Genomic DNA, 25182 nt, shown 5'->3' with positions numbered 1-25182 from the left:
AATCACTGGTTTGGCAAAGTTGTGTGGTTATCTCACGAGATTAGGCCCATCTAACCAAAAGACAAAGATCAAACAACACTAATTTTGTATTTTTTTTTTTGTTTCAGATGATTTTCAGTTTGCAGGAGTTCAGATGAATATGCCCTAGTAAGATGTAGTATACTGTTTATATCATTATTTAAACACTCATACTCAAACAGGAAGTCAGCCAAGGTAAAATTGAGTTGACTTGGCGAGTCATTGATTTGATTGCCTTAGTGAGGCCAACACTGAGTCGACTATAGCGAGTCAATGATGTACACTTATGTTCTTGACCCAGTCGAGTTAAAGGAGCTTTTATTGACTTAGTAAGGCCAACACATTTTTTATGACCTAAGGGAGTTAAAGGAGTTTTTGATTGCCTTAGTATGGGACCAACACTGAGTCGACTAGAGCGAGTCAATGATGTACTTGGGGATTTTAAACAATCCTTCAGCATAGTAATACTAGTAAGGATTACTGTGTCTCGGACTCCTGTTTTGTGGTCAGGAGAGGTTTGAGTTGTTTTTTGTGTTTGTTGTTGACATGAGTACCTTATATGCTTATATCTTGGTAGTAAACTACCAATGAACCACTGTTGATTGGTAGAATAGTAAATTAGGTTGGTACAATGAAGCTAATTGGCTTTTTATTTTTAATTATTACTAATGTGTTTAAAACTGTGTTATGAATGAGTCGGTGGATTGGATGATCAAGCGCACGTGTACTCTATAATTTTTCATATTGATGGGTGGACTGATTGGAAATCTCTGGTCATTTAAATTTTGAATGCTTGAGTCGAATTTACAACTATGCTGATTGCTTACAAATATGAATAATTATGATTTAGATACACTTGCATGAAATAGTGTTTGCAGAACACAGTTCACATCCTTCCTTCGAAATGCAAATGGTTATTGCCTGGCATTGTCTTTGTGGCGCAAACCTAGGGTTCGCATATCAATTTTTGAGTAACTTAGGAGCACAAGCAATGGTTTCTAATTCAGATTAATGCCAACTTAGGGTGTGTTCGGCAACCATTTTTTCCCCATGTTTCTCTGGTTTATTAGATCCCGAGTATGACAAAAGCTAAAAAGAAACGAAAATCTCGTTCGGCTACCGACCCACTAATAGTCCATTTCCTACATTTCAGCTTTTATTTCAACTAAAAGCTGAGATTTTTCAGAGCGACTAAGCTTCTAAGATTCACGTAAATCCATTTCTTGCCCGTTTATCTCGGCGAGAATGAGAAGCGTTAACAAACACGCCCTTAGGCTGTGTTCGGCAAGGCTTCTCATTCTCGCGAGAAAAAAACAGGCAAACGGATTTATGAGAATCTCGGGAGCGACTCTGCATCGCTCTGCAGAATTCTAACTCTTAGCCTTGAAAAAATGAGAAATAATAGAAACAGACTGTAATGGGTCACGCTTCCGAACAAGATTCTCGTACATTTTTTTGCTTTAGTCATTCTCGCGCCTCTAAAATAGGGAGAAATGGTTTTAAGATGTTTGCCGAACACGCTCTTGCATTCCTAAATCGAGCTTGACTATCAGTAGTGGTAGCTTTCGGAAAAGAAAGATACAATCCATGCCTTTCTTGCAACTAGTTTTCAAAACTGTTACACTAATAACAACTTTTGGATTAGATTTGGATCTTTCTTCAAAACATTGACAAAAGGAAAATTAATTAACGTAACTTCATTTTCTTTCAGCGGTTGGTCCAAGTAAGGAATGGAAACCAAAACCGACAAACCCCAACATTGTTGAAGCTTCTGGAACCATCACCACTTCTGACATCCCACCTTTCCCTGTGGAAGCAAATACACGGTCATTACCTGAACCGAGTGCCACAAGTTCAGAAGAGACAACTTTGAAGCTGCAGAAGAAGTTAGAAGAGTTACATTTCTCAGATAGACAGCATGTTATCATTCCAAACCATCTTCAAGTCCCTGAAGCTGAAAGAACTAGATTGAGTTTTGGAAGTTTTGATGCTAATTTTGGAGTCACCACAAGCTTCTCAAATGGTCCTGGTAGTGACAAGAGTTCTACTCCTCTATCTGAGTCGTCTCAGGTATTTGAAGAAACTGCCGAGGAACCACTGTTAAGGTCTGAATCTTTGACTCAACTACTTTTATTCTTCCCCTGTAACATTAATCGGATTTGCATTCCCCTCATCTTATCTTGGGCATTTTGTTGTTAATTTTGACAGAACAATTGTGATACATTACTGTCTAATTTCTCCTCTGAAAAATAGATGATCAAAATGAGATTAATATTTGTTAGCATTGTCACAAGGTTTCTCCGGAGGAAATTTCCAGTGGTTATATATATATATATATATATAGATGAAACTGTTGGTGCGCTTAAGCTCACCAAACTTATGGTGAGCTTAAGCGCCCAATCACATGGGGCCCACTTTGTTAGGATGATCCAAAGCATTCATTTGAAAGTCCCTTACATAGATGGGGGGTGTACCAAAAATCAGCTCCATAGGATCATCCTAACCCCTCCATTTGTGGAGGACAAAAGTGGACAGACACAAATCTGCCCCATTTTTGTCCTCCACAAATGGAGGGGTTAGGATGATCCTATGGAGCTGATTTTTGGTACACCCCCTATCTATGATAAGGCCTTGCAAATGAATGGTTTGGATCACCACAGAACATGTGGGACCCATGTGATTGGGGAGCTTAAGCGCACCATAAGTTTGGTGCACTTAAGCTCACCAACAGTTTCCTCATATATATATATATATATATATATATATATAGAGAGAGAGAGAGAGAGAGAGAGAGAGAGAGAGAACGGTTTCTACATACAAGTGTAGATAAGTTATCTACACAGCTTAAAATACAGTGGAAGGCATATTGTTTGGGTGATCCGAACCATTCATTTGATTGGCCTCACATAGATGGGTGTCCACAAAAATCAGCTCCATAGGATCATCCCAACCCTATGATTTGTGGAGGTAAAATGGGCATGTATAAACCTTCACAAATCTGTCAATTTTTTGCCTCCACGGTTCGAAGGGTTAGGATGATCCTATGAAGCTGATTTTTTGGGCACACCCTATCTATGTGAGGGCCCATAAAATGAATGCTTTGGATCCCAAACAATGTGGGCCCCCACTGTATTTTAAGCTAGTGATATATATATATATATATATATATATATATATATATATATATATATATATATATATAGAGAGAGAGAGAGAGAGAGAGAGAGAGAGAGAACATTTCCTACACACTTGTGTAGGTAAGTTACCTACACACTACCTTAAAATACAGTGGGGGCCCACATTGTTTGGGTGATCCAAACAATTCATTTGAATGGTCCTCACATAGATAGGGTGTCCACAAAAAATCAGATCCATAGGATCATCCTAACCCTACGATTTGTGGAGGTTAAATGGACGTGTATAAACCTTCACAAATTAGTCCATTTTTTGCCTCCATAGTTTGAATGGTTAGGATGATCCTATGGATCTGATTTTTTGTGGACACCCTATCTATGTGAGGACCATTCAAATGAATGGTTTGGATCACCCAAACAATGTGGGCCCCCACTGTATTTTAAGGTAGTGTGTAGGTAACTTACCTACACAAGTGTGTAGGAAATGTTCTCTCATATATATATATATATATATATATATATATAAGCGCAGCTGCTCAAATAGTTTATCTGAGCAGCTGCTTCAAAAACTCATGTGGCCCCACGTTTTTAGGGTGATCCAAAGCATTGATTTGGAAGGCCCTTCCATGGATAGGGTGTGTACCAAAAATAAGCCCTTTAGGATCATCCTAACCTTGCCATTTGTGGAGGGAAAAAATGGTCATAAACAGTGTCTGTCCATTTCCCCCTCCACCTTTGATTGGGTTAGGATGATCCTATTGGGCTGATTTTTTTTACACACCCTATCCATGGAAGGGCCTTTCAAATGAATGCTTTGGATCACCCAAAAAATGTGGGCCACATGAGTTTTTGAAGTAGCTGCTCAGATAAGCTATCTGAGCAGCTGCGCAGGAACACTATATATGTATATATATATATATATATATATATAGAGAGAGAGAGAGAGAGAGAGAGAGAGAAACCATTTTATTTATGTTGTGTTGTGTGTATTAGTAATTATAGTTCTTAAAAGCTTTCTAAGTTTGCAGGATTTGTCACTTCTATCTGATAACTGTTATTAGTTCTTGTAAATGAGATTCAGTTTCTTCAAATTTCAAAATCTATTGTTTTCATTATTGAGTGCAGCAATCAAAATGCATCTCCAACTGCTCACCGAGGTGATTATCTAGATCATCCTCAGTCACCGACACACATGCCCGAGTCTCTATCTTCCGGTGAGGTTGATGTTTCATCCGGCACCCCTCCGGTACCAGAATATGATCAATCCAAGCCGGAAGCGGCGACCCCAGGAGGGGGTCCTCAGTATTCAGGTTTTGGATTTATGCCACCAATTCTTGGAAGCCAATTTACACCCTTTGAAGGATCTGAGTCTCAGGCACGTGATGCCTCGCGCCTCCAAAGCTTTGTTGTAAGCTTTCAATCCTCTGGTTCTTTTTTCTTTTTGCCAATTGAGCTTATTTATATCGCTTACTGTTTGGCCATATTACCTTGCTTTAATTGTACCGAACTTTTAGCATAGCTATCGGTTTGGAATTGTTTGGCATTTTTAGAAATGAAATGGCTTCATGGGGATCCCCCTCACTTTTTTTCTTGAAATTCCTGGTATTTCATTCGTTGCATGTACTGGGAGAAGCATCTCCTGAAGAAAAAATTCATTGTCTGATCTCTTTCATTTTGTTATGTAGTTGCTCTTATATTTGATATGATATTCTTGAAACACTTTTCTTGTTTTAATTTCTCCCGTCAAATTGATTTTTTTGTTACGCAGGTCCCACAACCATTTGATCAGTCAACTTATTATACCCAATTTTATCGCCCTGGTGCTGATGGTGATGGTCGATTCTCTCCATTCCTTGCACCCAGCGCCGCCACCAAGTACAATGGAAATATTGTGGTGTTATCTGCTCAGACTGGCCAGTCTCCTCAAGAGGTTTGCAGAATTTCGAGGCTTTCCAGCTGGTTTAATCTTATTTTTTTCCCCACCCATTTTCTCGGGAAGATATGGATACCCTTGAGTTTTCAAATAACTGTCACTGCTGTTGATAATTGTAAAAATCCTTCTATATTTCATCACTCCCGTCTGTTATATAATAATTCTTTATGCAACATTGAAGGTGATGCAGGGATCTACTGAAGTGATTTGGCGTGATTGTAGTCTCGATGTTTTCTAGAACTCATAAATGAGCACCATCAGTTTCTAAACCTAACATTCATTATTTAATTAATTCCTTGCTTCTCTATCTGATTTGAAGAAGCCGTCTATTTCAAAATAGAAATAGGATGTTGGTATTTTTCTTGGTTAAGAGATTTGGTGGTACTTTCTAAATAAAAACGTAGATTTTTCCCCCTAAGCTCTGAGAACGATTTTCTATTGTATATCAATGATGCTTTGCTAATTGTCCTTTCTGAGAAACGCATTTGTTTGTCTAATTGCAGAGTGGGAACTCTCTGGTTCTGTCCACGGCGGGTCCATCTCCTCTTGTCAGCCAATCTGCCGGAGTCGTGCAGAGCTCCGTTACCCAGCAACCTGTCCCTGTTTTCCGGCAGACTTCCGGCGTACATTTATCCCATTACCCCCTTAACTATTTTCCATACAACCAGTACTTCTCCCCGATCTATGGTCCGGCTCCAACTATTCATCATTTTTTAAGTAACACCGCTTTCCCTCAGCAACCTCCGGCTGGTACCATGTATCCGCCTCCGGCAGCAGCAGCTACTACTGCTGTCAAATATCCCCTTTCCCAATACAAGACTGGAAACAATACTGGCAATTCAACCCACATCGGAATGCCAACCGGTTATGGACCTTACAGTTCTGCTCCCGCTGGTTACAGCCCCAGTCCTGCTGTGACCACGGGAAACTCAAATGGCAATGAGGATCTTTCTGCCACTCAATATAAGGAAAATAACGTCTATCTCAATGGGCAGCAGGTATGTCTGATGGTTTCAATTTTTGACTGACATTATTATATCTTTTCTGTTCTTGTAAGGGATATATGTCCTTTTCTGACTTTATTCTTCTTTCTTTGAGGCTATTTTACTGTTTAGTGAAAATTATGTTATTTCCAAAAGAAATTTTAAACTATAACAAGAAGGTTGAAGAGTGAAGGTTCTCTTTGTCAGGTTAAAGGTTAGGGATCTCATATAAATATCAATTCAAAACCACCTAAAGTAGGCTAGGAGACTAACTGCCTGGGGAACCTATGCAGTTGCTCTGCGACCTAAATAGAGAAAGAGTTGGTTAAAATATATATTTTAGACATGTATATATTTTTTATTGATTGAATTTTGAAAAATGGTATCCGTCACATATAAATCTTGCTGCCTTGCCACCTCATTTTCAATTTTAAAACAATTAAAAAAGAAAGAAAAGGTGGAGTTTGTTTTGTAGCGCTAAAGCTGTTTTTCAATTTTAAAGCAAAATTTTTAAAACTTTAGGTAGGAGGAATTACATAAATCGCCTTCTCATTGCAACAAAGCGGAGAGTGCTTTCGTGTCAAGAATTCTGGAGGCTATTACTTTAGCCCTGCAGGGGTAGATTATTTTTTTTTGACCTTTTCTGAGGTTATATGGTTGTTTTCGGCTATGGCTTGGATATGGGTGTCACTGTTGTGACTTTTTTTTAGTCTATACGGTTGTTTTTGGCTATGGCTTGGATATGGGTGCCACTGTTGTGATTGTTCGTCAAAACCTAGTTGTGGGCTTCTTTTGAAGAGTTAGAGACCAAGAACCTCTGCACTCTACCCATACAGTATCATAAGTCAATATTCTTCATAATCACATTCCTTAAAATAACGATTTCACAGGTAATGACTGTGACCTTAATTTTTTGCAGAGTGAAGGTTCAACTGTCTGGATTTCTGCACCTGGCCGAGATATATCAGGTCTACAACCCAGCTCATTTTACAATCTCACTCCTCAGGGGCAGCATGTGACCTATGCTCCCATGCAATCTGGACATGGTGCATTTCCTTCAATCTACCATCCTGCTCAGACCGTACCCGCGGCAAATGTCCACCCAATGTTACAACAGTCTCAGTCCATGGCTGGAGGTGTCGAAATGGTAGGGCCACCCACCGGTGTTTATCAGCAGCCACAACGCGCACAAATCAACTGGGGCAATAATTATTGAAGACCTCATTTTGGGCACCCATTAAGCTTAAAACATACAACTGATCTTGTGATATTGGGGATTTTTTTTTGGATGGAAGAAATCACTGGAAGCACATATAACAGTGGCCTGAATCTGACTGTAAATATATTGAAGGTGGCCGGGAAAAGCAACGGGGGTTGACGGAATCTTAGATAGCTTGGTGTTGATCATTTTAAGTTAGTTGAAGGAGGTGTGTGCAGCTCTTTTCTTGCTAGCTAGCTAATGCTATTTACCTTTTTTCTTCTCTAGCCATTGGAATTACTGTGGTGGTGAAAAGTTTGGTTTTTCTTTTTAAATTTTTGCTTTCTTGAGGTGTTAGGACTGTGAAGGTAAGACTTAAGTTAGTGGGTTTTCATTCGTTTCCACTCTCTTACCTGTAAAGTAAATTTTGATAGTAACAGATGTATTTCATTACTGTTGTAACCAGTATAAAAGTTTTCCCCTTTTTGACTCGTTGCTGAAATACCCTTTTCTTGGGATGGTCAGGGAAGCATCTAGAAGTTTTAACTTGTGAACTTAAAGACCCCCTTTAAGAAGGCGAGGGATTCATTCCTTCTACTGGGTGATAAGGAGTGAAGGACTACTACATACAAGTTTTGCCCATCCTCATAACTTCTAGATTCTTCTAGAGCATTCTCCATCTTAGTCTTAGAAACTTGTTGTATCAACGGTTAGATATTAAGTTGGAGGGATTTGCTAGGCAATTTTTCGGAAAGCTATTTTGCAGCTCACTTTTGCAGGAGAAAACAGTCACCTCAGATGAGTTAAATTAACAAGACAAAATCTGTTAATTAGAGAACATGTGGGGCTGTTCTCTCCCGCAAAAGTGAGCCGCGAAATGGCTTTTTGCTAAATTGCCTATCAAATTCCTCTTAAGTTTGATCGAAATGGAAGATTTAATCAGGTTAGAGTTCGTTTTTATTGTGAGTCACAATGTTGAGTTTGTGATACCTATCTTATCTTTTTGCCGTCTTTTTTAGTTTTGCCTTTTGAATTGGTAAGGTAGGTCTCTTCTCAGTTCCCACACGTTTTCTGTTTTAGAAGATTAGTGGAGTTAGGAGAATTAGTTGTGATAGCTTTATGTTGGTTTTTATCTCCTAGAGTCCATCTTCATAGACTCTCCTTATTTGGAGAGACTTTTCCCTATTTTATTGACGGTGAACGAATCACATGTAATCCGTGTTTAACTAGTTTACGAAATAAAAAATGCATGCAGAAATTTTATTCCCATAAGTGTGTCTTGGGCACGAAGGAGGACAGACCCTTCCCTCGAAGTGGGTGAAGAGGCTGGTCTTCCCTATGAGAAGATCAATCAAGTTGCGAACCGATTCAGAAGATCAATCATGTTGCGAACCGATTCAGGCTCATAATGGTTTGTAACACGGTGGGCCCAGTCACGAATGGGAATGGGACACTCACGAATGGGAATGGGACACTGGATAGCCGATTTGAAAACAAAATCTTTCAAGAGTGGACCCTCTGGTTGGACGTTCCAGATAAATTCAGAGTAAAGATGATTTAAACATGGTTTTATTATTATTATTATTACTTTATTTTATTTTTGCATTTTTCTCAAAATGACAAAACTACCCCTCCATATGTGACTGGCATGTAAGGATTTGTTCAATTCCACTGTTGGTTAGGCAGCCAGGTATCTTAGCAGTAGGGGTGGACATGGTTCGGTTCGGTTCCCAGAATTTGGAATCAGAACCGAACCATATATCTTTGGAACCGAACCGACCGAACTTGATCGGTTCGGTTCTGGGTTTACCCAACCTTTATTTTATAATTTTTTTTCCACATAACGATTCAGATTTTATTTGTTTTTAATAACTTACGATTAAAACTTAAAAAAGGCAAAGCAAAACGTAAAAGGGGATGAATTTATCCTTAAGCAGTAAGTGTAAAGTCTAAAGCATTTTTTTCTCACGGAAACCGTATTGGAGGGATATGATCCTACTTGGTTCTCGGTTCCAAAATCCCAAACCCAGAACCGAACTGCATTCCCACGGGTCTAGGAACTCAGAACCGGAACCGAACCACCAAGTCCTAGAACTGAACCGAACCAAATAGGCCAGTTCGGTTCGGTCCTTCGGGTTGAACCGGAACCATGTCCACCTCTACTTAGCAGCACTCTCCCTCAAATATTCCTAAGACTTAATCCATCCAAAAAGAAGAGAACAAAAACCGGCCCTGTCGTTTTTCCCTAAAAATCTTAGACAACTCCAAATACAACAGAGAAACAGAACCTTAGATTTCATCGTCATTCAAACCTAGAAAAGGAACCTCATCTCCCTCTCCCTCCCCGTCCACCCATTCTCAAATTCTACTCCCAAACCACCACCACTACCACCCAACATGCTATTCAACTTCTTCCGAGCCCGCCCCCCCATCGTACGCCACGTGTCATCAAAACCACACGTGGCAGAATCCCAACCGTCAAAATATCAGTCCCCAGCGGTAAAGATCATCCACGCCGGCGGCCTCGTCGAGTGTTACTACATGGCCGTTCCGGCGGGCGCCATCATGGAAAAGTACCCCTCTTCTTTACTTGCCCGGCCGGAGATCTTTATCCGGCCATGGGACTCACTTGTCCTGCCGGAAAATATACTGACACCTGGCGAGAAATTCTACGTCATCCCTCGCCGTACTGTACGGAAGCTACTGCGGCGAGTCCGACGACAAACCGGAGACTTGAACAGCCAGTTGTCTGATAATGACATGTCCGATGGATCGGTATGTAAGGATAGCCATGCCACGGGGAGACTTGAGAATCACTATTCCGAGTTGGGTCCCACTAGAGTGGGGCCCATACATACATCCACGTCAGTTTTATACGAGGATATGAAAGAGGATGGGGTGGTGGAGAATAACGGGACGGTGCCGGTTTCAGTACGGAGGAGGCGGAGGAGGGCACGTAATATCGTGCCATGGCAACCGACACTTACCGGTATCAATGAATCTCCGGCGTATGACTGAGAGTTTCGGTTATTACGAGATTCACGGTTGTTTTATATCGGTTGACAAGAATAACCCTCCTAATATATTTTTTTGGTGTAATTTTATATCCAATAAAGTGATGAATTGTTATATCTCTCAATCAGAGGCTGGTGGGGCCGATTAATCACTCCATGTCATAAAATGTTTGAATCAAGTGGGACCCACCTTCCATCACAGCTCTAGTTCTTGATAAAATATTAATTTTTATTCCTTTACAAAATTTCGGCCGAAATTACCAACCAAGAGAACCATATTTTGAGCGCTTCTACCGAATTTCAGGATTTCGGCTAAAATTTCAGTTTCGGTTAGAACCGAAATTACCCAAACCTTGGTTTTTACAAGATGGTTGCGGTATGATTCATGAAGACTTTTGCTTGTTAGAGCTCCTCAGTGTAGAGGAGTCTCCTTACTATAAACAAGTAGAAGGAATATAGTACCCATTTCTTTACTTTCGGTTTAGGAGCTCCTAATCGAGAGGAAAGTCGATCAATGCAAGACTGCTTGCATTTGCAAATTTTACAGCTGACAAGGACTCTCACAATCATTTACACATCACACACATCATCTTTATGTGTATGAATTGAGGCCCTTTATGCTCTTGAGTGGTCTGTGCTGGAGTTCGGAAAGGATCGAAATTCCTTCTCCTTAGAGGTTCTTGTCAGGTTCTTAGGGTTTAGGGTTTTACCAAGAAGCTAAAACTCAACTCTGAGAGATGAGCCCAAGCAACTCGGGCTCAACAGGTATTGGAGCCTTGGAGGGATCCTTAGAGCTGAGTATGGTAACACTAATTGACTTTTAAAAGCCCAATCAGCTTCAAAGAGTACAATTAAACCTGGGTGATGGCCATTTTACAAGGCAACAGACTCAAAGGAGATATTGACCGTTTGATCGTGGAGACTCCAAGGATGTGATTACGTAGTTTAATGGCCCAATGTGATTACATATTTGGATCATAGGAGTCTACATCCTTCGAGATTTACTATTGAAGAATTTGAGAGGGCCCATTTGGAGCTGTTCGATGCTCTTGGTTTTTTGTGCTTCACCTTTTGGGTTTCTTGTATTTGACAATACCGGTCACCACTGCTCCCCGTTTTGGAGCAACGGACCCTTATGCTAACACAGTAAGTATAATACACATGATGAATGCGCATATTTTTCTATGGACAATATGAGCATGATTGGGCAAAAGTACAACTAAGGCTCACTTGTTAAGTGATTCAAACCATTTATATGTTAGGCCTTGCTATGGATGGGCTATGAATCAAAATCGACTCTCATCAGACAAATCTAACCCTCCAATTTGTGTCCATGAATACACAGACAGTTGTTTCTTCTTTTTCTTTTTCTTTTTTCTATGGGATTCCATCATTTAGACCCTGACCAAATATGAAAATTCATGAAAGAGATTAATTTCAACATCTCTACTTTTTAGGCTTTATTGAGTTAGTAGAAAGTGCAAGCACAAATACTGATTTTTTCTTATGTGACACCTTTTTCAGAGCTTTTCAAACGACTTTAAAGTTAATATACAGATGGTTAGGAATAGGATCATCTCCTAGGTGTTGTACCATGGCCCTGTCAATTTTATCATCCATTCCACCGTGCAGATTATTTTGCTTGACAACATAGTCAGTTTGAATATACCAGTATGTGCTGTCAAAGTTGTATAAATTTCCAACTAAACTGGTCATAATCTAATTGTCACATACAAGGGAAAAGAGTAAGGCATGCCCATTTGAGTTCCAATAAAGATTGATGTCTCTCGCTTGCAGCGGGGAAAAAACACATGCCAAGACACAGATTTTTTTTCTTTTTCTTCTTTTTTTGGCAAAGCAGCAATTTATTGAGGAAAAGGAGAACAATAAGGGGAAAGCTAAATGCCAAAACAGACATTTAACCCTTCATGCAGCAATGCACAAACCCGAAACAGACATACATACACATAGGTACTAGAGCTTTCATATCAGTACATCCTACCAGAGGTGATGGGGTTTTCAATATAAGGAATATAGAAAAATGCTCACTGAGATCCAAGGATACAAAAGGCGGATGATATTCAAATTCAAAGAGGAGAAAGCACATTCCATATGTTTCAGAAGACACTTTTTTGGTTATTCAAAGTCAAAGAATTTGGTTCAATGTATATTCTCAAAATTGCAAATATAGCACTCATGCATGTACAATTGCATCTCTATATCCCGCAATGAAATAATGTAAATAATCAAATAAATTGAGAAATTGAGCATAAAATGCAATGGGTTAGTTTCGCAAACATCTTCACGCTAGTCTTCTCTTGGAGTCCAGCTTAAACATGTTCCACAGTATTCTTCACATCTGTCTTGTCTATGCTATCTACATTGGCTTACTTCTCTTGCGAATCCTGCTAGTTAAGGGAAGTGTACACTGACATTCCACACAAAGCAGCAACTGCCCCACAGATACTCAACATTCCTGGATCTGAATTGAAAATTAGATAACCTCCAAGCATAATCACGCATGTTTTGAATTGGCCCAAAACAACGTGGGCTGTTGCAGACGTTGCACTTCATAGCATTGAGAATAATCAAGTGTTAGCCACCAAAAAATCAAATGAGAAGAGTAAAAATTTAAGCCTCACCCACATGTTAACAAAAATTAAACTCACCCAAGTGCTAAAGCCCCGGACCATTGAAGACGAAAGCTGAGTACAGCTGATATAAGGATGGCTGATGTATTTTTGAAATCCCAATTGAAGGACAACACACCAGGTGGGTCTAGAAATGGCCTCAACGCTAGCAAGAAGAAGATTGTGACTGGGGTAGTCTTCCACATCAATCTGCTCATATGTTGCTGATTAGTGCATTGGGCTGAAATCCTAGAATAATATGAAATTTATGATTGCTTTACTTGTTTTTAAATAAGGAAGATCAGAAAGTGATAACTTACGCAAGAGCCGTCCAATTGCCTTTCTGTTGCAATCTTGACCAGAGAATTTTATTTATAGCACTGGGTACTATCCATGTTAGTGCTACACAAGCGCCAAAGAAATTGAATTCGAGATCTGTAACAGTTGCACTGCCACACCTATTGATACGACAGTCAAGGCCAGGACCTGCATCATTGAATTTAGGATTCAACAAGACTTATATAAGTTATTTGTCTCTCCATCTATTCCCATTGATCTTGGAACTTTCTACAATAAGTTAGGTAACCCTTGATCATAATTAGATAGGTATTCCTATCCATGAATGGGTTTGTGTCACAACTAAGAAGAAACCCATATTGTTTTCTCCATAATAAGCTTCGCTTGAATTTATTTCCAAAGCTATTGACATTCTTTTACATGTTCAGTGTCATAAGGAAATGTTGATTCTCACCTTATGAAATGAAACCTTTTTCTTGAAGAACATGAACTTTGTTAGAACGATAGTTGGAGTAATGGCAATCTTAGCCATTTGATAGAAACCCACACTGCACGCATATACAACGAAAAAGAAAGAAAAGTAAACAATCGAGTGCAAAAGACAGTAAATGATCTGCATATAGATACTAACAATGAGAAGGTTCTCACTTACCTGTTATGCTTTAGGCTGATATTAGCAAGGCCTGTGGAGAAAGACATAACAACGCCCAAAGAAAACTAAGCAGAGAATGGCGTTGATTTGGAAGGAGGAGAAGCAGAAAGCAACGCGAATGCCTTAAAAATGGCGAGTAGGATGCAAGCAGTGGTGTAATGGATTAATGTGAGGGAAATTGAGAAGTTGAAACCAACCTTTCCCATCACCTATAGAGACAAGCAACCCATTAACGTTATCATAAGATGTGAGCTACTATACTAATTCAAGTGCTATGACATAAGACTGAGTACTTATAAATGGAAAAACACATAGTGGATGATAGATAAAAGAACCTACCTATTTATTTATCATGATTATACCAACAGCAACTATGAAATTGAAAGTCATTGCCACAGTTGGACTGCAAAACCTTTGTTGTCGGCGCTTTGCTCCTTCTGAAGTGCGAAGCTCATTAAGTAAAGAACCCCGCAGTTCCTCAAAAGATAAACCTGTCATATTAAAGGAAGAATATCAAAGAACATCATTGAAGTTGTAGAGAAATTCACAAGTTTAGGAATTCAACACAGATCAATAATTATTACGAAAAATATGCCACTAATATTGTCAATACAATTATACAACAACACATGCCAGCTTTTTTCATTGAAGTATTTCTGCATTTTATAGTGCCATATGCTGCATCAGTCCTCTTGTCAGTACAACGACACGATTTTGGATGTAAATTTCTTTACTCCTTGAAAATAGAAACAATACAATTTAAATAGCCTTCTACGAGACCAACCCAATCAACTCCTAAAGACTATGACCTACTCATACAAGACTCTCCTAGACTCCAATGGGACTCGTTCAATATAACAATCAAATCCTAATTAACTCCTTTAAACTAGGGGTAACGGCTACTACATAAGGACATGAGTCAAACAAACCATGGACTAAACAAAAGTAGAAATATCCAAATCAAGCACGTAACAGTGATGATATCACATTGTAGGAGAAGAAATGAGAATATGGATGTATGGTGGATGGCAACCCTTTTTTAGTGTTCGACTTTCCTCTCAAATCAGGAGGAAAAGGAAAGTAAATAAAAAAGGGACTTAACTGGTAAATCCAGAGTTTCATTATTTCAAACCAGAATTTAGTCTTGGCGTTATTTCTTCAACTGTAACACCTCCATTTTTTACGATCATTTATTATGAATGATTTTCTAGGCTAATATTAAGTCAATGTAGCAGCCCTTAAGAAAGATTTCACAAACCCAAAACCCCACCACAAGAAAGATTTCACATACTCAAAATCAAGAAATATCTAAAGTGGATAACTATAAAACTAAGAACTAAAACTAGACACAAGAATTAGGTCTTTCATTTTTGCAAGGTCAAACAATTGGTTCAGAATGAAGGTATTTCTATACTGCTTTACGTAATGTTTTTCTAATGTAAGATCTTATGCGGGCAATCATTGATCTTAGATCAAGATTGATAAGGGGGATTAAGTGTGAAATTACTGGATTGACCCACGAAGTGATCAATAAGGGATATAACAGTATTTGGTGCATTTTATCCTATTAAGACATGAATGTTTAGTATAGCTCTAAGTTTAACTACAAGATTAGTAGTTAATTAAATTGTTGGTTCTATTATAGGTGGAACAGTAACAATTCTCTCTCTCTCTCTCTCTCTCTCTCTCTCTCTCTCTCTCTCTCGATATATATATATATATATATATATATATATATATATATATATATATATATATATATATATATATAGAGAGAGAGAGAGAGAGAGAGGGAGGGGCTGATCTCTGCTGCCATCTGACTGACCATCAGGAGATCATTCCCATCAGAGATCAGGTCATCCAGAGAGGTAGCAAAAGACCCAGTCCAGATTGATCATCCACGAGCTGAATTCTTAATCTCCTTTTGTATTCTATATATCACTTGCATGATTAGATTAGACTGATTTCAAAAGATCAGTATAATAGTATTGATTCGATATGTTATGCGTGATCATGGCATTGTAAGTTGTAATTTGAATGAGTTAGATGCCCTGATCCTAGGATTAGATATAAAGCTCAAGATCAAGACAAATCAAAAGTAAATAACTATTAGAACTGAACTAGAGACAAGAATTAGGTCTTTGAGTCTTTTTATATCATAAGATGTAAGCATTGATTCAGAATGAAAGTATTTCTATAATCTATATTCTATACAGCCCACTCACTCACCCCCACACACACATGACAAGAATAAGAAGCACTTGGCAGCTTGAATGTATAAAATATAAAAAACTGAAATAAAACATTATAGGATAAGTAAAAACCCTGCATCCACCAAAAATCCCTCCAAGAAATTTACTGGATAATCTGAACGTTGAGAGAAAAAGTTAAAAACTAAAACAGCAATATGAAATTACAAACACGCAGTTTTGAGTGTTTGAATCATTAACTAGGAAGCATGAATACTTGAATAGTCTGATAACACAAAATCATGGCAGCTTATTGCAGAAAGTATCGACGAAAGAATTTTTAAAATACCCAGAGAACAAAAGGCCGTAAAGGAAATCGTAGAAACTAAAAAACAAGGAACTACAGAAAAAAAAAATTAAAATATTCCAATGAAAAACTAGAACAACTACAAATGTTAATTTCTTTCGATGAATGCATGAAAATGATATCTCGTAAAGATATCAGAGACATGAAATCTACCTTCTTCACCAGGATCGCTGTGTCTCCGTTTGGTGTAATTTCTTCCTTCTTTACCCATGAAAAAATCAAATATTTCCCATTTAGTATCACTAGTGAAAAAAGAAGAGGAAGAAACAAAAGAAGAAGAGAGGGAGTTTTTTTGTTTTTGTTTTTGAGAGTTTTGATAAGGCACTTCTAGTTAATATAAAAACTAGAGTCTGTTGGAGGGCCGAGACTAACCGCCAATAACACTCGTCGATCAACCAAGATCTTGCACTACAAGATGCAGAAAATATATGCCAACAAACCACAACCATCAAGGGAGCAAATCACAAGCAGCAACAACAACAAGAAGACAAGAATATACGTGGTTCACCACAATGGGCTACTCCACGAACAAAGCAACATTCAATCCACTATTTGGAACCAAAGTAGTACAATGTTACCTCCACCGGTAAAATCCACCGATAAATCCTTCTCCCCAACCTTCTATCTAGTCACAAAATAATCTCCAAGTCTCTACACCGAGTACATGGAAAAACCCTCCATCGAGAAGTAGTTGGAAAAACCTCCAACACAATGCTTGTGCTACAATAGACAAAATCCAATGGAGAAGAAGAATGGAAGAAGAATACACCTTGGTAACCAAGAGGAGAAAAACCCCTTTTTGTTTCACCACAAAAAGGCCTTCCAAGAGCCTAAGAGAACACCCCTCTTTTGCCCTAGACCTTCTTCTCAACCTTGAGTAGATGAATCTTGCTTTTGCTTCACCACAAAAGCCTTCCTAAAGCCTCGAAGAGAAAACCTCTCTTGCCTTACCCTAGCTTTCACTTCAAGAAGAAGAACCTTGCTTTTGCTCCATCACAAAAGCCCTCCTAGGGCCCCCAAGAGAAAGCCCCTCTTGCCTTGCCCTACCCATCTCTCCTCTCTACAGTTTTCCTTCTTCTTCAAACCCTCTCTTTCACGTACAAACCCTATATAAGGAGAGAAACACATCCCACTTAAAAGGGCCAAATGGGACCCACTCCAAGAATGAAATACAACCGGCGATTTTGTATCACCAACTCAACAAAGTTTTGAGAGTTTTGATAAGGCCACCATATAAAAACTCCTAGTTAAATACTCTTTTTTTCTGTGAAAAAGAGTCCTAACTGAAGTCCACACCGCTTCAAGTTCAATCCTACACAGCTTCGTAAGCAAGAGAGATTGTAGGAAAGAAAGTTGCATAAACGATTAGAGAAAAGGGCGGTGATAAATTCACCCCCTTCTATGATAAATTCACCCATATTTTTCAAAATGGAAAGTACAGTCCACACCAGGATGATCCAAACTGTCCATTTGACGGGACACAATCTAAATAGATTGTGCCCAAAAAATCATTTCCATCCCAACCGTCCGATCTATAGAAGTTTACATAATTTGATTCCCTCTTTAGACCGGAGGGTTGAATCATCATATGGTAATGATTTTTGGGGCACAGCCTACTTACGTTGTAGCCCATCATATGGGCGGTTTGGATCATTCTATGGTGTGGGCTGTACAGTCCATTTTGAAAAATACGGGTGAATTCGTCATAGTAGGAAGTAACGATTACGGGTGAACACTGCCTTTAGAGGAATTAGAAAGTCAGCTGCCTAATCTCTCTCTCTCTCTCTATCTACTAAGCAAGAGAGATTGTAGGAAGTAACGATTAGAAGAATGGGAAACGTGTTTTTATATTGGACAGAGGGACATACAATCAACCTTCAAGTTCAATCCTACATGGAAGCCAAGTTAGCTTCCTAAAATCTCTCCCCCCCTCTTTCCCCTACAATCTCTCATCAAGCCTTTTTTCGAGAGAGATTTGTAAGAAGAAAGTTTTTTTTGTTAGTATGTAGGAAGAAAGTTAGCATAAGAACGAGAGGAATTGGAAACGTTTTTATGTTGAATATAGAGGGAATGTCGAGGAGGATAAAGAGATGATAGAGCAGAAGGGGGACTGTCCACATAGGCGTCGACAGGAAAAAAAAACCATCTAGCTATATAATAATAGATGTTGGGTGTGTGTGTTTTAAATAATGCATATTGTAAGTTACTAAGATAAGCACCCACACAGGTTAGGCGTATTATCCTTTTTTTTTTTTTAAAAGATAGGTTAGGGGTATATCCATCTATTGTGATTTTATTTTAAGTACAGTACAGCTTACACCATAGGATGTGCCCCAAGAATCATTTCCATAGGATGATCCAGCCCTCCGATCCATAGAAGTTTCCGTAGTATGCAATTCCTCTAGAGATTGGAGGGCTATGATCATCCTATGCAAATGATTTTTTGGGCATTTACGTTGTGGTCCATCAAAAAGGACAGTTTGGATCATCCTATTCATGATCCATTAGTTTTTAGTGTGAGAGTAGTAAGATCTGAATGGCTATGCTTTGAGAAACATTTTTTCCTAATATTCATAAACTCCATCTGAGCAGCCTCATGAAAATAAAATTATACTTCTTCACACAATTGGGTATTTGCATAAAGGAAACTCTATGGAACTGAGCATATGTAGAGGGCACTCTGTGGACCCCGATCCGAGGACGGTGCCGAGGGACGCGAGATCCCTCCTGCAATCCTCTAAGATCTTTACAACGTGAAGGAGAGCTCTGCCAAGGAACTCTCGAAACGGATGCCACCCTCACAGCATAGCATGAGTGGCGATATAAAAGAAAGAGATATGTCTCGATCCGGAGCCAAGGCTCGAAACCAAGACATATCTGAAATAAACTCAGAGTCGCCATCCATGGACACGCCATGGAACCAAAACAAATGCTCTGTTTGCAATGGATAACCAGAGATACAAAAGGTCCGTGCCTGATGACGAATGGAGAAGGTCCGAAGAGCGCCCCCAATTCGCCCGAGTGCGAACACTTGGTCTCTTATGCCATTTATTATTAACCTTGAAGAGTTTTAGGCGAAAATCATGTGAAATGGGAACAATCCTCAGGAGTCGTCTACCTAAGCATGCATTTCCTGAGAATACAAATAATAAGCACACAAAATAAAATAAAGAGGTGCCACCTAAATATTGCTAGGTTATGAGTGACATGCCTAACAGGTGTCTAAGTTCTGGTGGACGAACACATGCATGCTACAGCTAAAAGTATAGGTCTGCACAAGAAAGTAAGAAAACACAACAAAATATACAATATAACACAACAAAAATCCTAAGACTCTAAAACGATTTAGCCCGAGCCCTCGGATGGTCTGATGTTCATCCAAAGAAGCCTACGTATCCCCGCCTCCACGAGAATCAAGGCAACGTAGTTCTTCGCGCCTATCCTAAGCTAGGATGCCTAAGACACCTGACCTCTATCTTAGACTCGATCTAAAAGGCCGGACTAATTATTAAAGCTTCTTGAACGATTATTTAAATTCCAGTGAATTGTAGATTTTAGGACACCCTATATGCCCTAACTAAATGCAGGTTAGCCCTAAGCTAATGTAGGTGGTTCCTACAACCTATGTGTAACTAGGCTGTATTTCCTAAGGAAAACAATAGGTTCGCTAACGTATCCAAGACCTAGTCATCAGTCGGCGATGTGAATCGCCAACTGACCGGACGGGGGCGTAACAAACCCCTAACTCTAACACAAACACAAACAAACCACACAACACAAGACAAACTCCTAACTCTAAAACTCTCTATCTAGGACAAAGTCCTAACTCTAGAGGAAGATCTTTTCGAAAAATAATATTTTGGAAGATTTATATATATTTTTTTAAAAGGGTTAAAAGATTTATTTACAAAGTTTGGCTGGACTTGAGATAAGAATCTCAAGCTGCACTACGTACCTCGTGGAAGAGGATCAAGCCAACGTAGTTCGAAACGAACTCTCCTAATGACTATTTTTAAAACACTCAACACTTTAGGCTTTTTAAGGTTTTTCAAATGTTTTTGATTTAATTTCTAATGTTTTTGAGTTTTAAAATATTTAATGTTTTTTGGATTTTAAACTTTTTCCAATGTTCTTGAAGTTTTTAAAGAGTTTTCACCCTTTTGGTCAAAGACCTAAGAGAATATACAAAGCAAAACCCTAGGGCTAAACCCTAGGGCAAATAGGGGAAACCCCTAAACAAATAACACTATCAAAAGCAAAGGTAAACGAATCAAAGATTCTCTAATAACACTCCTAAAAGGACAAATGAGTCAAAGACTCTCTAATAACACTATCTAAAGGACGAGCGAGTCAAGGACTCTCCAGCAAAATCATCCAAAGGACGAATGAGTCAAAGACTCTCTAAAAGAAAAGGAAACATGAGTCAAAGACTCCAATAACACCAACTAAAGAACAGACGAGTCAAAGACTCTCTAAAAGAGAATGAAACACGAGTCAAAGACTCCACTAACACCAACTAAAGAATAGATGAGTCAAAGACTCCCTAAAAGAAAAGGAACACGAGTCAAAGACTCTACTAATACCAACTAAAGAATAGACGAGTCAAAGACTCTCTAAAAGAGAAAGAAACATGAGTCAAAGACTCCACTAACACCAACTAAAGAATAGATGAGTCAAAGACTCTCTAAAAGAAAAGGAAACACGAATTTGCACATTTGGCAGAGGTAAAACACCCAGCCGGGCAGGATACCTAGCCCTAGGGTGCAACAAATGTGCAACCCAATACCCATAAGGGTAGGGGTATGCTGCCAAGCCGAGTAGGGTGTTCTCCCAAAACCAAACGACGCACAGAGAGGAGGACTAACGAGAGAATGAGACCGAGCGGGTCTCCCAAACACACACAAAGGTGGGCTCCAAGTAACCTTATCATTGCCCTTGCAAGGGGGAAGCAAGGCTAAGACGACTAATTGAGAGGATTCTACAAATAAGGCCAAGCAGGCATTCTAAAGGCTAATTACTTACAAAGCCAAGACAGATGACTCCCTAAGAACATCAATAAAGATCAAATGAGTCAAAGACTCCCCCGATAATATCACCACACAAACGAATGATTTAAAGGCTCTCTAAATGAGGCAAGGCATGCCTCCTATGGGTACACCATTTATCAAAATCAAAGCAACCTCCCTGAGATTAAGCTAAAAATGAGGCTCGCCTCCAAAGGAGGACTTCCTAACGAGACAGAGTATGTCTCCTAGTACAGGCTCTATTATCTAAAGAAGTCTAGAAGACTGCGCTAGTCCACCAAGAGAGTAGAAAAGAATTACTAGGCAATCTCAAATTCAAATTCAAATTCAAATAGCATGATAAACAACATTAATTAGCCCAGACCAGCCGCTAGGTAGCCTAATGAAGTAAAACAATATCAAACACTTCAAAACCAACCACAAACCCCAATACGGGGACTCCAATGAAATCAGATGATGCCAAAGTAATCATCTGATTTCCTACACATATAATATTTCTACAAACCGCCTTGAAATCAGACGATACATGTATCATCTGATTTCCTACATCAATTAGGCATACATCACTTCACCTCCATTCGCCATCAAAAAAAAAAAAAAAATGCCATCTCACATTCGCGAGCCAAATTAGCACTCAATTCATGAATTGCTGCTACAATACCAGAAAACAAGGTAGATGTTTATGCAAAATTTCAGCCATACAAAGGTTTAGAAGAGTTACCTTGTGCTGGGTTCAGTATAGCACTGCGAATTACCAAAATTGCTAGAAGCCCTCAATGAAGATGACCGCCATGATCACAAATGCCGACGGAGCCAACAAAGTAGGTTTCAATGCTATGGACGACGATCTGAGCTCCGATTTACCAGAGCAGGGGCATTTGGCCAAGGAAAATGGTTGGAATTGGATCTCTACCAAAATCGAGGAAGAGAAAAGGCCGAAACCTCTCTCCAAAGAAGAAGAAACCCACGCTTCAGAACCAGAAGAACTCGAGTAGAAATTTAGTTCCCTCTGCTGAAGGTTCTTCACCAACCAAAGCGTGCCTCTCCTCTTTCTAAAAAGGGATTTCGATTTTCCGCTGGGGCTTTCTCTCACGCTCAAATTCCCTTGGAGCCGAATATGCGGTGATTAAATTCACCTTGCAATCGCCAATCTTTTCAAAGATTTGGCCTTATCAAGAACCGGCCAGACGAGGGACAGAGGACAGAGGGCAAGAGAAGAATTTCATTATTCTTTACCATGGCAAAATCTCTCTCGCGAGCACAGAGAAGGGGATAGACACCCTCCGCTGAAATAAATCCTACCCATCTTGAGAAACCGAATGTATTTTTGGGGATACTACTTTCTCTTCTTCTCACAATCAACAGAAGGTGTGGCTCGGGTTTTTTTTTTTGTCACCAGCAGAATGGTTGGTAGAGAAGAGGGTTTGGGAATTTCCAATGGAGGAAGATGAAGATGGCTTGGGTGTTGCAGGTGGTGGAGTGAAATGGCAGAGGAGATGGAGGTGGGTTTGGGTTTCAAAGGCACAGGGGATTAGAAATTAGATGAGAAATTAGAGGTGGCTGTGGAATGGGGTTTGCCGGATTCCGGTGGGGTGTGGTCGGAGATGGTGGCTCGTTGGAGGAGGGTTTGGAGCTGGAAATGGAGGAGGAAATGGGGTCGAATATGGGTTTTAATGGTAGTGGGGAAATGAGGAAGGTGATGTGGGTTTTGAATTGGTTGTAGCTCGAAAATGGGTTTAATGGGGTACGGCGGCTGGGATGGTAGTGGTGGTGGTGGCTGGTATGTGTTTGAGATGGGTTTGGGGAGGTGGAGGTGGAGGTGGAAGTGGAGGTTCGGGTGTGGTTGCAGAGGGCAAGAAGGTGGTCGACGGTGGTGGTGGCTGTGAGGATGATGAGGCCTGAGATGGTGGTCGGAGGCGGCACGGCCGGTGGGTGGCTTGCGGAGGTGGAGGCGATTCTCTCTCTCCCTCTCTTATGCGGCTGCAGATCCTTTTTCTCTACCCTCTCTTGCGGCTCTCTCTCTCTCTCCCTCTTTTTTTCCAAAAATCTCAAAAACCTCTCTCAAACCCTAATTTGTTAGGCCTTTTTAACCTAAGAGCAATGAAATATTAGCATCCCCATTTTCCCCTTGGACAGCCCCCTAATGAGCTTATGGCTAATCTTTTATACCAACAGGGGGTCCTTGTAAACAACAGGGGGGGGGGGGGGGGGGGCACTTGGGCTCGGTCTCTAGCTGCTGCATATGGGATGATATTGACACACCCCGCATTGATCTTTCACACCCCTTTAGAGGGATTTGGGACAAAAATCAAGAGTGGGGTGCAACACGAGTCAAACTTCCTGAGATTCGGGTTTCAGTGATTTTGCTCGGTCTCGGGACCTTATTCGGTGCTAAGATTCTCATTTGATTTAGGGATTTAGGGATCGGTCAAAATGGGGTGTCTACACACTCCCACTTAGTTATTTGTTAAACACTTAATCTTTTCTTAAATGTAGTTTTCCACATTGGATCCATCCTCTATTGGAGGTTTTCCATGCATAGGCATTTCCATATATAGTTGGTTATCAGTTCCATGCCTACACAAGTTTACAAGTTTTGACACCTTTTGAGTAGTTTATATTTGTTGAACTCCACGACGAGCTCCTTAAGTTGGCTAAGCACTACTGTTTCGATCAAATATCCATGTTCTCATAAGCTAATAAAGATTCTTATTCTTCTATTTTCCATCCATGAAAATGGCCAGCATCTACACATCTTACTGTTGTATTAGAAGTTTAGAACCATGGTTTTAAATTTCAGTCCGAAATTTTGGATTTCGGTTGAAACCGAATCCGAAATTTCAGGTTTACCAAATTTTAGATGAAATTTTGGAAATTTTGATTTAAAAAAAAAAGTATTATTCTGAAATTTCACCCTAAATTACCAAAATTTCGGCCGAAATTTCGGTTTCAGCCAACGCCAAAACTTAAATTGAAATCAAAATTTAAGAACATGATTAGAACATATCTAGAAAATGTACCTTACTTCTAGACTTGATTTTTTTCCAAGTTAAACCGAAATAGGGGTTCAAATATCGGATTTGCTAGCGTCCATCGCGAAAGGCATTTTGTGGATGGGTTGTTGCATGTGAGAGCAGCCACACAGGCTCACTTTTCAACAAGTTTTGTCTTCATTCACGAGGTGGCTGCTCTCACATTCACCAGCCCATCCGTGAAATGCCTTCTGTGATGGACGCTAGCAAATCCCTTCAAATATTAGTATTTTTAATTCCAATCGTCACGGTAATCTTATATATATAAGTAAAGCGGAATCCTCTAAGCCGTGGTGGTGCCACGTGTCACCCCTCTCCATAAATATTTCTCCATCCTGTATATTAAATTCCTTTTATTCCATTTCAACGTTTCTGTTTGGATTTTATTACTCCTTTAATTTCTTAATTAAACCTTTATTTTAGCAGTTAATTACCCTTAATTAGTAGAGTTTGAATAGAATAGGAAAAGCTACACGTGTCACCCCTCTCCATAAATATTTCTCCATCCCGTATATTAAATTCCCCTTATTCCATTTCAAACGTTTATGTTTGGATTTTATTACTCCTTTAATTTCTTAATTAAACCTTTATTTTAGCAGTTAATTACCTTTAATTAGTAGAGTTTGAATATAATAGGAAAAGCTACAAGAATCCCAAACGTTATTTTCGTTTCAAAGAGTCACATACCTAAAAACCAGGACTTCCTGTGTG

At 39.5% G+C, this 25182-nt stretch overlaps 1 protein-coding gene and 1 pseudogene across 2 annotated transcripts in view; one reads left to right on the top strand and one right to left on the bottom strand.

Moving 5' to 3' along the window:
* The window catches only part of LOC143879210 (flocculation protein (DUF1296)), a 28274-nt gene extending 20517 nt beyond the window's left edge, over window positions 1-7757 (top strand). Inside the window, exons 6-10 of the mRNA XM_077381452.1 lie at window positions 1730-2123; window positions 4278-4560; window positions 4921-5082; window positions 5589-6083; window positions 6988-7757. Coding sequence (XP_077237567.1) covers window positions 1730-2123; window positions 4278-4560; window positions 4921-5082; window positions 5589-6083; window positions 6988-7284 — 1631 coding nt within the window. The 3' untranslated portion in view covers window positions 7285-7757. The remainder of the gene's footprint in view (window positions 1-1729; window positions 2124-4277; window positions 4561-4920; window positions 5083-5588; window positions 6084-6987) is intronic.
* Window positions 7758-12391: 4634 nt separating this feature from the next.
* On the bottom strand, window positions 12392-23463 carry LOC143878196 (nucleotide-sugar uncharacterized transporter 2-like; annotated as a pseudogene). Its single transcript, XR_013250894.1, has 8 exons — window positions 22161-23463; window positions 16569-16616; window positions 14199-14350; window positions 13860-14068; window positions 13662-13755; window positions 13231-13396; window positions 12950-13120; window positions 12392-12848 (listed from the first exon to the last, which is right to left on the bottom strand). The product of XR_013250894.1 is annotated as a nucleotide-sugar uncharacterized transporter 2-like (transcript).
* Window positions 23464-25182: the final 1719 nt, after the last annotated feature.

Source organism: Tasmannia lanceolata, unplaced genomic scaffold (assembly GCF_043159265.1).
Source record: "Tasmannia lanceolata isolate RefF3 unplaced genomic scaffold, GAP_Taslan_0.1 ptg000006l, whole genome shotgun sequence".
Taxonomy (NCBI): domain Eukaryota; kingdom Viridiplantae; phylum Streptophyta; class Magnoliopsida; order Canellales; family Winteraceae; genus Tasmannia; species Tasmannia lanceolata.
The sequence above is the reverse complement of the archived record's forward strand: the minus strand, read 5'-3'. Positions and strand labels throughout refer to the sequence as shown.